The sequence below is a fragment of the Molossus molossus genome, unplaced genomic scaffold (genome assembly GCF_014108415.1).
Source record: "Molossus molossus isolate mMolMol1 unplaced genomic scaffold, mMolMol1.p scaffold_m16_p_17, whole genome shotgun sequence".
In the NCBI taxonomy this organism is placed as follows: Eukaryota; Metazoa; Chordata; class Mammalia; order Chiroptera; family Molossidae; genus Molossus; species Molossus molossus.
In genome coordinates this window covers 49,613,598-49,630,610 of record NW_023425352.1, presented here as the reverse complement: position 1 = coordinate 49,630,610, position 17,013 = coordinate 49,613,598, and the positions used below count along the sequence as shown (strand labels likewise).

General features: G+C 42.3%; 1 protein-coding gene across 1 annotated transcript; it reads left to right on the top strand.

Annotated features, from left to right (window-relative positions):
* The first annotated feature begins 15,035 nt into the window (after nucleotides 1-15,035).
* On the top strand, nucleotides 15,036-15,529 carry ATOH7 (atonal bHLH transcription factor 7). Its single transcript, XM_036264575.1, has one exon. It carries the CDS (start codon nucleotides 15,071-15,073, stop codon nucleotides 15,527-15,529), a length of 459 nt encoding a protein of 152 aa, XP_036120468.1. The 5' UTR covers nucleotides 15,036-15,070.
* The last annotated feature ends 1,484 nt before the right edge of the window (nucleotides 15,530-17,013 follow it).

Genomic DNA, 17,013 nt, shown 5'->3' with positions numbered 1-17,013 from the left:
ACAGCTTTTGTCCTGTTTCTCAGGTGGATCATGCCCAGGAGAGAGAGGGAAAATCTAGTGCCAACTCACACAGGAGAAAAGCTTTTGTGTAGCTGGGGATGGGGCTGCCCTCTTCAGGACCAGACACTCTGATGGCATGTGGGCCGGCCTGGCCATATGTTCCTCTTGCTCTCCTCTCTCCCATCAGAGGCAGTTTCATTGCAATGGCCACCGAGGGAGAAGGGGCGAGAAGCCCCTTTGGAGTGGGGCTGGGTGAGGAGGATGGAGAGGAGGACCTGTTCTCCTAGACAGAGAGCAACGGTGGTTGGAGAATTGTGCTAGAGCCAGAATCACAGTTTCTATCAGATGCTTCATGACTTGTTTTCTTTACCTACAGCTTCAGCTAATCCCATCACTGGGGCAGTATGAAAGGGTCCTCCTTTCTCTAACAGACACAACTGCAGTGGCTTCTGGCTCACGATCCCCCCCCCGCCCGCCCCCCAGTGACCATGGTGCAGTGTCCTAGCCACAGCTACAGCCACCAGACAAGCTGGCCATTCCAGTCCTCTCTCCTGGGCATTTGAAAACTTGACTGGAAGAGACAAGTGGGTTGGAGCAGAGTCATCTCAGGACAGTTAGTGCTCCAGGGCCAAGAGCAATGGCTCCTAAGATCCCAGGTCACCTTCATTCATGTCTTGCCAGGGAATTGGTTATTTATTTAAGCTCCCTTTGATTTAGTGAGCTACTCCTCATAGCACTCCACATCTCCTTTTTGTTTAAATTAACTAAAAACTGGTTTCATTTAGTCACTCCCCTCCAAGAACCTTAAGTAACACTGTTTCCTACTAAACTTAAAAAAAAAAAAAAAAAAGTAGAGAGGGGTTTGTTTTCTACATAGGCTTGTGATGTTTGCAAGTGGTTTAACCCAAAACTTCTGGGTTCTCCAACCTTGGAGAATATCATAAGAACAAAATTTCCTGCCTAAAAGGCACATTCAGCCACAAGACCTATAAGGCTGCATGGAGATGCATGTGCCAGGTCCTTAGACAGCTCAGTCTATTCCTTGGCTAAGTGATTTACATCGACAGCTGACAACCTGGGACTGAAAATTGTGCCTACACAAAATGACCAAGTGGGCATCCTTGAGAATAGGCGACACTGGGCATTAATTCTTCAAATGCCAAAAGTTGCTAAGAAAAGGCCCCAGGCTCATTTAAGCTGCACATATTGGGCAGCTAAGTACATTTTTTTTTTTTTTTTATGAATTACAATATTACCTCCAGTGATTAGCTGGAACAGCTTCGGCTATGCTCATCATCTAGTGAAGCAGGTCATAGATTTCCTACTTTACTTCTGGAAATGTTTTTTCCATAGGATCCATACTGCTAATCCATTTTTGAGCACTGGTTTAGATTGGGAAGGCTTTTGCCTTCTCTTCTGCAAAGGGTTTCCTCTAAGGATCCAAATATGAAGTTAGGTCAATTTATCAGTGAGAACTCCAAAGCTGGGCAATTTTCCATATGATGTTACCAAGGGCTGGGTAACTTCACAGCAGAACTAAAGACACAAATCCCTGGATGGTCCAGTTCAAGTTCTCTTTTCTGACTATGGCATGCATTCTCTCCCTAAGGTCATGACCAGCCTCATCCCAGATAGCTGCCTTTGGCACAACCCATCCTCACTTTGGCAAGAGCCATTTAGGGCATCAGTGGTATTGTTTTAGCTTATGATAGCCTCACACAATTCACTAAAACTTTCTCCAAGCTCATTGGAGTTTTCATGTTTCCATGTCATTCATAAGCAGTTACAGTCTTCTTGTGGAGCTCTGCACCCCCACCCCACCCCGCCGAGGACTAATGTGCCTTCCATTTGTCTAAGTCTCCCACTCTCCCCCTCCACCCCACATGGTAGATAAAGAGACTGGGATCAGGCCAGGGTGAAGTAGCTAGGTGTTTCTTCAGGAAGGTCTTGGGTCAAATCAGAGAAAAGTTGGGTTAACATCTGGGAACCAAGAAGCAGACTCTCGTGTGACTGACCTGTGAGAGGGTCACCTCCTTGACTCCAAGGTGCTGATGCTGACCACCAACACCTGAAGACACATACTGCACCTATTATGTTTCCATTTCCAAACACAACCCTGAAAGAAAATTTTCAGCTAACTTCCTTCTAATTTCAGGAGCTCATATGGTATGATCAACTTGCTCCCTCCTTTTTATACTTTGTATTATGGAGAATTTCAGACAGAAAAAATAGTATAATAAACCACAACATGCCCATCATCCAGATTCAACAATTATTAACTCATAGACAATCTTGTTCTACCTATACTTCTACCCATACTTCTACCCATTTCCCTCTCCCTAGATTATGTTGAAGCAAACCCCACACATTATATAATTTCTCATGGACATTTCAGTATGTAGCTCTAAAATATAAAGACTTAAACAATATAACCATGATATCTTTATTATACCTAAAATAATGAACAATTCCTTATTATCAAATAAGCAATCAGTATCCAAATTTCCCTCATTGCTGCATACATATTTTGAGTGTTGGCATATTTGAATCGGGATCCTAACAAGATCTGCACATTGCATATGGTTGATATGGTTCTAGTCTCTTATCTAATTCCGTAGGTCCCCTCTTCACTGTTTTCCCCTCATGCAGGATACTTGCTGACAAACCAGTCAATTGTCCTACTGAGATTCTCAATTCTGGATTTTGCTGATTGCCTTCCCATCGTATCCCTTAACACGTTTCTCTGTCGGTGCAAACTTATCGTTAGATATGGAGGCCTAATAAGATTCAGGCTCTATTTTTTAGTAGGTATATCAGATGCTGTGTTTTTCCATCAGGAGATATGCACTGTCAGATTCTGTTTGTCTCTCTCTTGAACAATGATCAGACAATAATTGGACAATAATTAGAAGCATTCCAATAACAGAAGTACGTTATTCACAGACATGTGTCTACCACCAGGCCTTGGACAGTAAACTGTGGGTTAAGCCAGAGTTTGACTCTGAGCCTGACACCGATGCCCTTCTCTCTGTTGGCACTTTCTCCCTTTCCTGGGTTCCTTTAACACAGCTGAATTCTGGGCTGGCTGCCAACTGAGCAATGAACCTGTGACCATCCTCCTCGCCAGCCAGTTTTTTGTCCTGAAGGTTTTCCCGGCCCAACATTCTTCTTCCATTGCATCCACCCTACCCTTGCGGCACCACCTGGATAATTTGCATGCTCACAAGTAACTTTATAAGAGAAATCTTCAGGACTGGAAAGAATGACAAGAATGTAGAGGAGAAGGAGCTGTTGCATTCGTTTAGAAATGGTGGGTTAAAAGACTTTTTAAAAAAATCCTCACCGGAGGACATTTTTCCATCTATCTTCAGATAAAGTGGGAGGGAGGAGGAGAGAGAAAGAGAAACATTGATGTGAGAGAGACACAAACCAGGGCTGGGGATCAAACTGCAACCGAGTGCCCTTGACCAGAATCGAACCTGACACTCTTTGGTCCGTGGGCCGATGCTCTAACTGCAAAACTGGCCAGGGCATAAGTTAAAAGACTTTTGAGTGTAAAGATATGCAGATATTTTTAAAAGTTCAACCACTAAAAAATATTGTTTTGTTAATCCTCACCCAAGGATATTTTGTGATTTTTTTTTTTTTAAGATAGAGTGGAAGAGTTGGGGAGAGAAAGAAACACCAATGTGAGAGAGAAACATCGACTGGTTGCCTCCCGCAATGAGGGATTGAACCTGCAACCCAGGTATGCGTCCTTGACCAGGAATTGAACCCTTCAGTATTCAGGTGGATGCTCTAAACCTTCCTAATGCCGCGACCCTTTAATACAGTTCCTCATGTTGTGGTGACCCCCAACCGTAAAATTATTTTTGTTGCTGCTTCATAACTGTAATTTTGCTACTGTTATGTCTTAGGCGACCCCTATGAAAGGGTCGTTCGACCCCCAAAGGGGTCGCGACCCACAGGTTGAGAACCGCTGCACCACTGAGACAAATCACTAAAATGTTTTAAGATGGCCTTCTTCTTAATGTAAAAGTATGAATTCAGCTTGAATTTTCCAAAAATGTTTTCTGTAGATACTTCTCTATGGATATCCTCTGAAATGAAGAGGGTCTATGGCCATATAATTTGGGAATCTGCATATCCTATACCAAGAAAGATCACAATCATAGTGAAGGCTCTAAAAAAGTCCTGCAGTAAAAAGGTTATATAGCTTTGTGTAAACCAGAATCTCTTTTTCTTTGTTGAAGGGTAACAGTTTCAGGACACACATTTTGGGAAAGACATTTTAGGGAACCAATAAAGCTGGCCTTTCGGGTAAAGTGAGACTTGGGAGAAAGGGGCTATTGAGGGCTAGAGCCAGGACACTGGAATTTCTCTGACCCATTGAGTCTAGGGCCACATGGGAGATCAACTTAGTAAGAGGTTCTTATAACGGGCTTCTGCAGAAAACTCGTGTCCTAGGGGTGTTTATTGGTCTAACATTGTCAACTATTTAAGTAAACTTTTGGCTTCTACCTGAGATGATTTATCTGCTTCCTGCATGCCATCAGGGAGTATGGAGGCAGGGATCAATGTTACCTGGGCCCCACTCAGGTCAGTGTTCATCGGTTAGCAGCAGAGAAAACTTGCTAAGGTGAATCAAGTGACCTAGAGTGACAAATTATATGACAACTGGGCATTAACCACCAGGGAACAGGACAAATGTACTGAAAGGAGGGGGTTGTGGATGTCACTTGTCATCCAAGCACTGCAGTTAGCAGTCACTGTGTGACTGGCAAAGTGTGGGTACTCCACTGTCTGGTCTACTGAAGCCTCAAGAACAGGCAGTGGCGAACATGCAATCAATGGAAGGTCAGGGCTGGAGGAGCTGACTCAGTGGTGAAATTGGTCTGTAAGGTCTTGGTCAGAAGCTCAGTGTCAGAAGGGTATTGCAAACTTAGGTTCTCTTTCTTTCGGTATCGACTTCCAAGGATCTGATATTGTGTGAAGAGATGCAGAAGCAGGAGGCTATAGGTATGGTGAGATGTAGAAACGATCAAGTGGTGGGTCCTGGGTCTAGGGAGGTGTTTGTAGGTTGAAGCAGGCCCCTAGTCCTCTGCTGAGAGAAGAGCAAATGTCCAGGTCTTGGGAGGAGAGAGCTCATGGTAAATGAGGGACCCCACTAACCAGACTGAAGGTCAGGACTTCAGGAATCTAAGAAGGAGGATATGTAATGGGCCAGGGGCAGTTTGCAGGAGGATCCAAAGAAGAAGGATAAAGTCAATGAGTCCTCAGGAGCCTCTGATTCACCCTCAGGTACATAAGACACCAAGCTCAGGGCTAGGAACTAAGTCTAAATCACTAGTGGGAGACGGCACTCCAAGGAAACCTCAGACTTGGTTCACAGAAATAGGCTAATCTGTGCCTGCAGATAATCAGTCTCATTGCCTACAGTTTAGCAGGTCTGGGGCAGGCTGGGCCTGGCACAGTGTAGCATACATGTCTCAGCACATTTAATGAGCATCTACTATGTCCCAGGCATCATTCCAGGTACGGGGAGCACAGTGATGAATAGGCCCTGTCCCTGACATCAAAGTTCTTCCAGACAAAACCCAGTGCAGCACAGAGCATGGGCTCTAGAAAGAAAGAGAAATTCCTTTCAAATCCAGTTGCTGACTGTGTATCTCAGTTTATCCAGGGTCCTTGGTTTTCTTGGCCACAAAATGAAAGTTTTAAGTCCCTGCTCAAAGAGTATTGTGAAGACAGGAACTAATACCTGGTAAGCATTTGGTGTTTCTTGAAAGTGTTAATTTTTATAAAAATAAAAACAGGTGAACATACAGGTACTTTATCAAAGAAGATATAATGATGACAAATAAGCACAGGGAAAGTGCTCATGAGTCATTAGGGAAATCCAAATTAGAACCACAATGATATCCCTACACAAATGTGAAAACGGCTAAATTAACAAGACTGCCTATGCCAAGTGCTGGCCAGGATACAGAGCAACTGAAACTCTACTTCCCTGACTGTAGAAATCTAAAATGGTACAACAACCTTGAAAAAAGCTTAGCAGTTTCTTTAAGATGTTAAATATACACACCATATAGTGAATATGATTTATCCCCTTCACTCCTGGATATTTACCCAAAATAAAAGTTACAGCCACACAAACAAACAAACAAAAAAAGAAGAAAAAAAAAAAAAAAAAAGAAAGTGTTCATTTTCTTTATGGTGATGATATTGGTTTCCTTAGCTTAAGGTCGGCCTGAGTAAGAACTTCAGTCAAGCAAGGAGCAAATACATATTTATTGAACACTCTAGCAAGACCCAGATATCTAAAATGTGTCCCTTCCACCCTGTTCGGTTTGGCTCAGTGGTTAGAGTGTCTGCCCGAGGACTGGAGGGTCACGGGTTGGATTCCTAGTCAGGAGCGTGTGCCTGGATTGCAGGTTTCCCTGGCCCTAGTCAGGGCCCTGCGAGAGGCAGCCAGTCAATGTGTCTCTCTCACATTGATGTTTCTCTCTCTCTCCCTCCCTCCCATCCTTCTACTCTATTTAAAAAGTCAATGAAAGAATATCCTTGGGTGAGGATTAACCAAAACAATAATAATAATAAATAAAATGTGCCTCTTCCTTCAAAGAACTTATAACCTACTTAGAGAAACAGAAAATAAAATGTGTAAGATGCCAACAATACCACTTTTAAATATTCACCAGGGTAGAGATATTTGCAGTATGGTCAACTCTATTTCTAGTGTCTACAATAGTATTAGTACATAGTAAGTACAATACATATTTGTTGAATAAAGGAATGAATGAAAATCAGTTTGAAACAATGAAATAAGTTAGTGTAAGGTTGCCAAATGAAGGGAAAAGAATACATACTCATATGGCTACCAATGTTGGATTCCACTTAGAGACAGCCTAGGAATCTGATTGGTCATGGAAGCATAGTATCTTTTTGCCCCCAACCTCTTTGTGGAGGTCAGTAGGAGGCTGGGGCACAGGCTGGGAAGAATCAAACATGATGGTGAGTAGGTATGGGAACACAACCTCAGAATTAAAACACCTGGGTGTTTGGACAATTAGAATAACTTGTTCAGCCAAGCTGCTGAAATTGCACAAGGAAACAAAAAAGCAACACTAACTAAAATCAACAGAAAACTGCTTTCCCCTGGGGCAGGGAGCCCGCATCAGCGGCTGGCCTGGGCCAGTGAGGCCTCTGAGCTTTTACACTGAGCTGACTCAGGTTCTGTCTGAAACCTGGATTGTAATGAGAGCCACCTTTTGAAGAAGTAAGCCACCTGCTCACTATGAAACAGCGAATACCACAATTTAAGAGGACAAACAAGAGCAGCAGGCCCGTTGCCACTGCTTTTGGAGGGCACAGTTTACCCCCCGAAAAGTCCATATTAGCAGCAGAAGAGAGAGCTACGTTGATGGGGGACAGTATCTACTCTCCCTTTGTGTGGGGGGTCCCTCCGTCCACCTTTTCCTCCTCTCTTCCTTCACCTAATATTTCTTGAGCATCTGTTATGTCCTAGACACAATTTTAGGTAGTAGAGACACAGTTAGGGACAGGACAGAGGAAACCTTGAATTCCCAGAGTTTCCAAACAAACAACTAAGGACATAAAACATCTAACAGAACAGGTGCTGAATAACAATGGAGTCACCTAGGACAAAGCTGGGGAAATTACATTTGAGGCCAAGGGAGCAACCAGTGAAGAAGCCCCAAGGTGGGGGTGAGTGTGGGCAGCAAAGGAGCAGCCTTTCGAGGGGGCAGCAGTAAGAGGTGATGTCAGAGAGATAGGGCTGCCAGCCAAAATTCTTCTACCTCCAGAGTACAGTCAAATCTCCCTACTCTGAGTACTTACTGGTACTAATCATATATTACCACATGCCTAGGACAGTGGTCCCAGCTTTTCTGATCACACACTTCTATCAGGAAAAAAAGCACTGGCATATACTCACATATATATGTATTTATACTTTGGACAGTATAAAATACAACGCAAGATAGAAAAAAAGGAATGAGATAAAAATATCAGCGAAATTTTTACTCTTTTCTACTCTAATGGACTGTCTTATACACCTCTTGGGAAGCATGACCCTGGTTTCCCATTTGGGGTAATTTTTTTAAGTGTGTTGGGTCTTATTGCCACAAGTGGATTGTGAATTCCATTAGGCTTAAGGCTGTCTTATCCTTGATGATGCCTGCCACAGGGCTCCACAGATGGAAACAGTACTTATAGTCTAACAGACAAAGGCTCTATTTGGGTGGATACACAGACAATGGGGGCACCAGTGCAGAAGTCTCCAGTGGGAGGCAGGGACAGTCCTGTGGCCTTTCTGTGGCCTACATGAAAGATTCCTTATATCACTCCAAGTTAACCAGGGAAGTAGAGCCACTGTGAATATTATAGAAGAAGGAATTCATTATAAGGATGAGGATTTACATAATTGGGGAGCTAAGGACATAAAGGTCCAAAAAGCGTTGTTTAAGGATTAGAGAACAGTCACTAAGCAGCCCAGACCATAGTCTGGAAGTCAGGTACATCCAGCTGCTGGAGTAAAACTGGTTGTAGAAGTCAGCTTCTTTGTGGCACCCACCTCAGTGAGTTGGCATGAAGCATCTGATAGTGGACCTACTAGGGACACTGTTGGTCAGCAGGGCTGGTAGTGGGGAGGGAGCACTGAGCACACAATGAGAAAGAACAAGGAGAACTGGAATCCACCAGCACCTCTGTGTCTCCCTTATGGCCTCTAACCTACAGTGATGCTCAGACATGATGGCTTCACTTCTTCCTCCCAAAGCTCGTGCAACTTCACTTTTGCTAAATCAAACCTGGAACCACACGGGAAGAACATTCTGAAAAATGTAGCTTCCACCCCATAGAAGAGTCCAACATATCCCTAAGACTGATTCATTTTGTTCTGCTTCTTAGCTCATGAAAAGAAACACAATTATTGATTTGTCTTCGGAAAAACTTCAGTATTAGGAGGGGAAGGTCCCTGGATGGTGAATGCAAATATTTCAGTCACTGGAAAAGTGGAGCATCCCTTGAAAATTAACTAAAATATAAGAGCTCAGCCCTGGCTGGTTTGGCCCAGCGGTTAGAATATCAGCTCATGGACCAGAGAGACCTGGGTTTAGTTCCTGCTAAGGGCACATACCTCAGTTGCAGTTTGTCCCTGGCCCCGGTTGGGGTCATGTGGGTGGCAACCAGTCGATGTGTTTCTCTCACATCGATGTTTCTCTCTCTCTTTCTCTCTCTCTCCCACTCTATCTGAAGGTAAGTGCAAAAATGTCCTTGGGTGAAGATAAAAATAATAAATAAATAAATAAATAAATAAATAAAATATAAGAGCTCACTTAACATCATTGATAGGTTCTTAGAAACTGACTTGAAACAAAATGTCATATAACAAAACCAATTTAACCATAGGCTAATTGATATAAACAAGAGTTAAGCTCCTAAGGCATATTTTTGGTCATAAAACACTATAAAACTTCTAAATAAAGACCTCAAACACTTCCAATATTAAACATTGAAATAAACGTGAGCTATATATATATTTAAGAAAGATGAATAAAAACAAAGAAGATCATTCTTTTCCAACCTGCTTATTCCAGTTCAGGGTGGCAGGTGGCCAGAGGTTCTCCCAGCAGCAGCTCAGGGGCATGAGATGGGAACTCACACTGGACAGGGCACCCTTCCATCACAGGGGGCATCACACCCACACCCACACCCACACTCAATCAGACTGGGACAGTTTAGACATGCCAGTTCACCTAATGTGCTCATCTTTGGGATGTGGAAGGAAATGGGGGTGCCTGAAGAAAACCCACGCAGACATGGCGAGAATGTGCAAACTCTATACAGACAGTTGCCCAGGCCAGAAATCAATATTTCTTCTCATCAACGTTATAAAGAAATGACAACGAACAAAGGGATATTAGAAGACCTGCTGTATGTGTCTGTAACTGTAAAATCAAACTTCCCACTATAATAAAACCACTAAATTTACTGCCCAGTAAGGCCCTGAGCAGCTTATTTTGGGCTTCTGTCTCTGATATTTCAAACTTAGACTGCTCCAATATCAAAGGCAAAAGGAACTCCTTTGAATTTGTCCTCTTCTTCTTGTTCCTGCTCAGTCTATGAGACAGACACTGAAGAGCAAGGAAATCCAGTAAAAATGAGCATGAGGAGGAATGGCTAGTCTGTTTCCTGGATTACCGGATAACTGCAACAGGTCATTTTGTTTATCTAAATAAGCACCTACATTGCATCTAATTGTATGCCAGGCATAGATCTAAGTGTTTTACAAACACTACTCAATCCTCATATAAGTTTTATGAGATTGGTTCTATTATTAATCCTCTTTTACAGATAGGATAAGAGGCACAGAGAGGGTAAGTAAGTTTCCCAAGGTCACACGGCTGGAATTCAGATCATGATCAACTGTAGTTTTATGTGTAAAAGGTTCAAAAAGTATTCCTTAAATTCAAAATCTACAGAAACTGATGACTCCTCTTTCATTATCATTTGTAAACACTATTCATAATATGTAATATTAGCTATCATTTAAAGAGTGACTTTCTTAGGGACCAGGAGGAGTCCTTTACAGGTACAATCTCATTTTAATGCTCACTACTGCCCTATGAGGTAGGTATTTTGCAGATTTCCACTTTGCAGATGGAAAAGCAGAAGTGATTTCTGCAAGAGCATACAGCTAGTTGATAAGAGATCCAGGATTCGGAAGTGACTTCAACGATGGGGCTTAGCCCAGAGGCTTAAAGGAGGCTAAGATCCACTATCAAAAAAATGAATACAGAGTCCAAACCACGCAAGTCAGTTTGGGTCATGATGACAACACAATTTGACTACCAAGCCAGAATGCTCATGCAGTGTGTGAAGTGACTGGCAGTTGCAGAATCACCTGGGGCCCTTTGGTGAGCCTGTACCTTCTGAGTCTGGGGCTTGGGGCAGGGCTTCTTTGTCATCTTTCTCTTGGCCTCATTATTAGTCTCTGTCCCTTCTTAGTTTCTGCTCTCCACTGGCTTTTCTCTTCTCTGGATCTTTGAGGGGCATGGAACAGAAGTACGTATAAGACTTTGCCTCTCCCTTCCTTTCTCTAAACATGTAAATCCTTTTCCAGGTTTTCCCCCCTTTGGTAACTACATAACACATTTTAAAATTATAAGAACTTTTAACACCTTGCACTTCTGGTCATTAGTGAAATACAAGTGGAACTCAACTTCAATATTCCTTTGTCTTTTGCTGGCTTACCTCTGAGTCTTTCAGGGACCCAGAGTCCCCCAATTGCCATCCCCTCCAGAAGGAAGCCTTGTTCCTCATTTTCCATATTTTCTCTGCAAATTTCAGAACAAACTTTTTTTTCCCCCAAGTGTTTTCCTCTCTTTATTTTAGTTGTGTGTTTATTTGGAGAATTTCTGTTTTAAAAATTAAATATGGTTTTGGATAATAAAAGAATGTTTACCCTTTAACCTATTCTACACATTTTATGTAATAATTTCCAGCTATTGATCTAAAATAATATTTCTTCTATTTTTCTACTCCTACAGGTGTAAGCTCCTTCTACCTTCCCCTCTCTCCCATCTCCATCTGCTAGTTTTGATTTTTGGCTAATTTCCAGACATATAGTAACTGCCAATTAACCTGGTAGAATCATGCCGTTTGTACAGAAACACTGTGGAAATTAGTCTGACATGCATATTCTTCTGGCTCAAATGGCTATGGATGTGTTTTTGATAAGAAATAATCCATTTTGCATTCAAAACCTGGAGCTAGTATGTGTTCTTTACAAGATGAAGGAATAAAAATCATTTATATGGGTTATTCACTAGAAATGCACTCATTCTGATCAGCATCTATCTTTCATTTATCTAATTTATTTTCCAGCCATTCAGTCTGGGTCGTTTATTACCTATTATTTTCTAAGGTTATAAAATAAATGACACTGTCCTTTAGGCACATTTCTAATTCTATCCCTGAAACTTTTGCTAGTGACTTGTCTGACTTTGGGAAGTCACTGGTGGATCTTAGTTTGCCCACTGTGAACTGAGGGGCTTGTATTAAGTGATCTTATAATTTTAAAACCTCTAAAATCAAAGGACACAGAAGATGTGACTCCTCGATTTAATTCAGTCATTACATTGCTTAGTTACTTTGAGCACAGTATTCAGTCTCCTCCTCCATAAAATAAATGGGAGGTTCTAGATCAGGTTTGAAAAAATGTGTTCCTAGGATGTTTGTTAATAGGCCTTTCTAGGGAAAAAATGGTCCTGTGCCCAAGAAAATTTAGGAAACTCTGGAGTCAACAGGCTTCTTTACTTACGGACGTCTTAGAAACTTGACTATACCAGTTCTGCTTCATTACTCTCCAAAGCAGAAGATAGCAAATATGTTTCCCAAACTTATTTGACAATGGAATCCTTTTAAAAAAATTTTTTTTTCTTTATTGGTTTTAGAGAGGAAGGGAGAGGGAGAGAGAGAGAGAAACATCGATGAGAGAGAACATCGATTGGCCGTCTCCTGCATGCCCCCAACTGGGGATTGGGCCCACAATCTGGGCATATGCCCTGACTGGAAATCCAACCAGCAATCTCTTGATGCATGGGTCAACACTCAACACTGAGCCACACCAGCCAGGCTATAATCCTTTTCTTCAGAAGCATCTTTATAATACTAATAAATTGTCCTTCAGAATACATTTGGGAAATGTCTTACTATATACCTTCTAAGGTATATACCTTTATTGCAGTAATGCTCTCTATTCTTGGATCCATTTCATGACATAGACATCTGCTAGTTTATGTTCTAATACAGCTGTGCTGTGTGCATACTGTTTGCTATGTTTCCCTTTCTCTTCAAGCTATGCTTTTGATTCTTTTGGTGCACAAGCTATAATCTCACCAACCCTGAATACATGGCCTGCTTGCAAAACCATGCATCTCATTAGCACTTTGGTTATTAGTGTCCAGAATGAGTACATAGTATGTAGGGAAACATTTCAAAGAGTAGCACAGAGGAGGCTTCTTGGAGGAAAGGGATGAGATAAATGAACATGAGAAACAATAGCATTAATAGGGCAGATTCCCATAAAAACTAAAAAAATAAAATAAAAAAAAGATTTGACATCTGGGTGACTACATAGCATAGTCTTTCCTTTCACAAGACTACTGTTCCTAACCAAGACTATTAAGACCCTTAGTAACAGAGCTGAGTGGCTTCATGCAAAAGTCTGTGTTCAACATCTGTCATTTGGGAGATCATTAATGTTCAATTGCATCCTATTGTCTTCATGTTACTCAACTTCATTTCATTGTCATTGCTTCAGCTGGGGATTAATCAACTATTTATGGGAAGACTGGATTTGGAGTCATGGCAGTCACAATGGGGTTTCAGTCTGAGGCAATGTCGGGGGAGCAAGTCACGGTTAAAAGACTACTGATTTGTGAGAGTTTGTTGGTAATGTAATTAAACAAAAATGGCGGAGAAGCTGACAAGTCCATATTTCAAAAGGAAAAAGAACATATTTGGTCTTCCTGAAGAATCCAGAAACAGTCTGGCTTGAATCGATTTGGAGTGGGTTTCTTTGCCACTTTACTCTTCCTTAAGAGCTAGAAAGAAGCTGTTTTGAGAGAATCAAGCTAATGGATTCTCTGTATAAATCAGCTCATTATTATCAGTAGCAGAAATCATGCTTCATTATTGTTCCTGAGGACAGCTGACACAACTGAAACATCCAAGTAGTATGAAATATTTACAGCATTATGAGGTGTGGAAAAAAAACTTTCATTGGAGCTATTTTTAAAAATCTCACAAATACGTAGATGTTTCCATTTTGCACCTATATGTGCATTATGATGAGTTTTATTATATTTAAATGTCAAATTAAATAATTGACTATTACCTTAATGTATGTCTCCAAAATATTTATAAACCTGTGTCAGGAGAAATAGAGTATAAATTCTGAATTAATTTGCCTAAGTATCCCAACTCATGGAATCCAATTATATATTGAGAATAATATAACTTTTTTGACATACCATTAATATTTTTTGATATGTTATAATAAATTATTCTGCAGAAAATGGCCAAATTATTTGCACAGTAAAATTCCAGATCTGCAGTATTAGGACCTGCTAATTTGTCCCAACTTAGTAGCTAAAATTAAAATGTCAACATATTAGATCAGCATTATCCAAAATTGTCACACATCTTGACAAAGCCAAATATTCTTATACTAAACTGATACAGCTCATAATTCCAAGACCAATGTGTTCACGAAAATCATTTCTGGTAAATTTAAACCTCGGTTAAATTTTAGATATGTGATATGGGAAAAGATGGCCCAAGCTCTCCCCACCTCCCCCCCTTGTTATTCTTTTGGGGACAGCTAGGCTACTCCAGATGGTGTGTTACTGTTGGACATAGCTTTGAAGAAACTTCAACAGACGAAGGCTGTAATGTCAGGATTTTGCTGTGCGTCGTCCCCCTCCCCGCCCCCCCGCAGTTCCCAGGGTAGGAAGGTGCTGAGATGGAAGCCTAGGGACGCCCGCCCACCTGCCACCACCTGTTCCCTCCTTCAGCCCTCTGCTATAAATTCTCCTCCCTCAAAGATTTATCCAGCATTCCCCGACAGCTACTGAGGAAAATGCGCTCCTTCCCTATCTGAGCTTCGAGAAAGATTTCACCTTCCAGAAAAGAAGTCTCGGGCTTTCCCAGAGGATTGGAAAGGCCTTCCTGGAACCAGCCACACTAAATTCTGACGCAAGGTTCCCTTCTCCTTTTCAACTCCACGCTGGGAAAATGACTCTGCAGCGTCTCCATTTCCCCTAACTTTGGGCAAGTGAAGAGACGTCACTCTGGTTACCCAGTACATCAGAAGGCGGCGGCCCGTCCTTCCCACTGTAAACTTTGATTCCACGCGAGTTGTTGTGCCTATAACTTACTTGCTAAGAAGAGCCACGTTGGGAAGCTGCTCTACAGACCAGCCCACGCACAGGTGCTGAGCCGGCGAGCGAGCTCCGCGCCTCCCTCCTTCCGGCGGGGGATGAAGTCGTGCAAGCCCAGCAGCCCCGCGGCCAGAGCGCGTGCCGCGCCCCCGTGCGCGGGCGGCGCCGAGTGCGCGGGCACGTGCGCCGGGGCCGGGCGGCTGGAGAGCGCGGCGCGAAGACGCCTGGCGGCCAACGCGCGCGAGCGCCGCCGCATGCAGGGGCTCAACACGGCCTTTGACCGGCTGCGCAGGGTGGTGCCTCAGTGGGGCCAGGATAAAAAGCTGTCCAAGTATGAGACCCTGCAGATGGCACTGAGCTACATCATGGCTCTGACCCGCATCCTGGCTGAGGCCGAGCGATTCGGCTCCGAGCGGGACTGGGTCAGTCTCCACTGTGAGCACTTCGGCCGCGACCACTACCTCCCGTTTGCCGGCGCGAAGCTGCCGGGCGAGAGCGAGCCCTATAGCCAGAGGCTCTTCGGCTTCCAGCCGGAGCCTTTCCAGATGGCCAGTTAGGGTACGCGGCCCCGCAGGGGTGATACTCAAGCATCTAGCTCCGAGCCGCACCCCCTTTCCCCAGTATCTGCAGGGGATTTCGTTGGCCACGGATGCATTCTTAGACTAAAATTAGCAAACTTTTAGGTTACTTTACTTTGCATCACTAGTCTGTGGACGCAATGATTTTATTCTTTCCTCCCCCACCCTTTTCTTTTTCTTTATTGATTTTAGAGAGAGGAAGGGAGAGGGAGAGAGAGAAACACACATGAGAGAGAACATCAATTGACCGCCTCCTGCATGCCCCCCACTGGGGATTTGGCCCACAACCTAGACATGTGCCCTGACCAGGAATGGAACCAGAAAGCTTTTGGTGTATGGACTGTAACTCAACCACTGAGCCACACCAGCAGGCTCTTTCCCTCTTCTTATCAGCATTTCATTGGTGGGTTCTTGTGAATGGTTTTGATTGCTGTGAAAATAATTACCCCGCTCCTTTTTTGGGGGACTACGTTGAGGGAAAACAATCTTAAGAAAAAAATAGAATTAGTTTATACTGCAGCTTTAGTCCTCAGAGAAATAATCACTTCCTTAAACTTTGTCAGTTTGTCCTGCTTGGGTGGAGTTACCATATCCATTCCTTGTGTATGCTTAAAACAGAGTTACCTTCCTGCTGTATAAATGCATTTATGCTTTATGCATTGTGTGTGTATGCATGAAGTAGTCAGACCTTTTTCTTTTTTTCGGTAGAGTACATGGCCGTGAATGTTCTGCATTTTAAAAAACTGTGTATACATTATTAAAATACAGATTTTGTAAAATATAGATAAAAACGTGGGTTTGTTTTTCATGCCAGGTGCCCTGCTAGTTTTCTTGATGGCACTGACGGCCTATTTGGGGGTGATGATATTGAGTGCTTCCCTGAGCAAAGATGTGGAGTGTTTAAATCTAATCACACCGATGGTAAATGTGCTGTTTTGTAATGCTTCCTCAAAAAAATGCAAACTGATGAGAGTACATGCAATTAATTTGAAATTTTTGTCTGTCAACTTGGAAATATAGATGTATTTTTATGGTTTTAAAATGATTAAATTAACTGAAATAATATTTAGCTTTAAGTAACTAGATATACAGTTCCTTAATATTTTATTTTCCTTATTAAGCCAATTACTATTAATTCCTTACAAATACCCAAATATATATATATATTGTTCCTATATTTGTTCCTATACATACACACATATATATAGATACATAAACTAACACTGAGAAAAATTTTTAAAAAAATGTTCCTTTGGAAGTAATTTTCTTTAATCAATACAAATTGAGCAACAAGAGCTTTACTACCATCAAGGCTAGTCTAGATGGGAGCAAAATAATACACACGGTATTTGTTTGAATTACTTTTGTAAATTTGCTTACCCATTGGATGAATAAACCAAATCTTAATGTAAAGAGTGACTTTATGGTCAACAGCACTAAATGCATTTGGAAGAATGTATTGC

What these genes read in the sequence shown, in the direction of transcription:
- ATOH7 (XM_036264575.1), top strand. Translation starts at nt 15,071, where the DNA reads ATGAAGTCGTGCAAGCCCAGCAGCCCCGCGGCCAGAGCGCGTGCCGCG.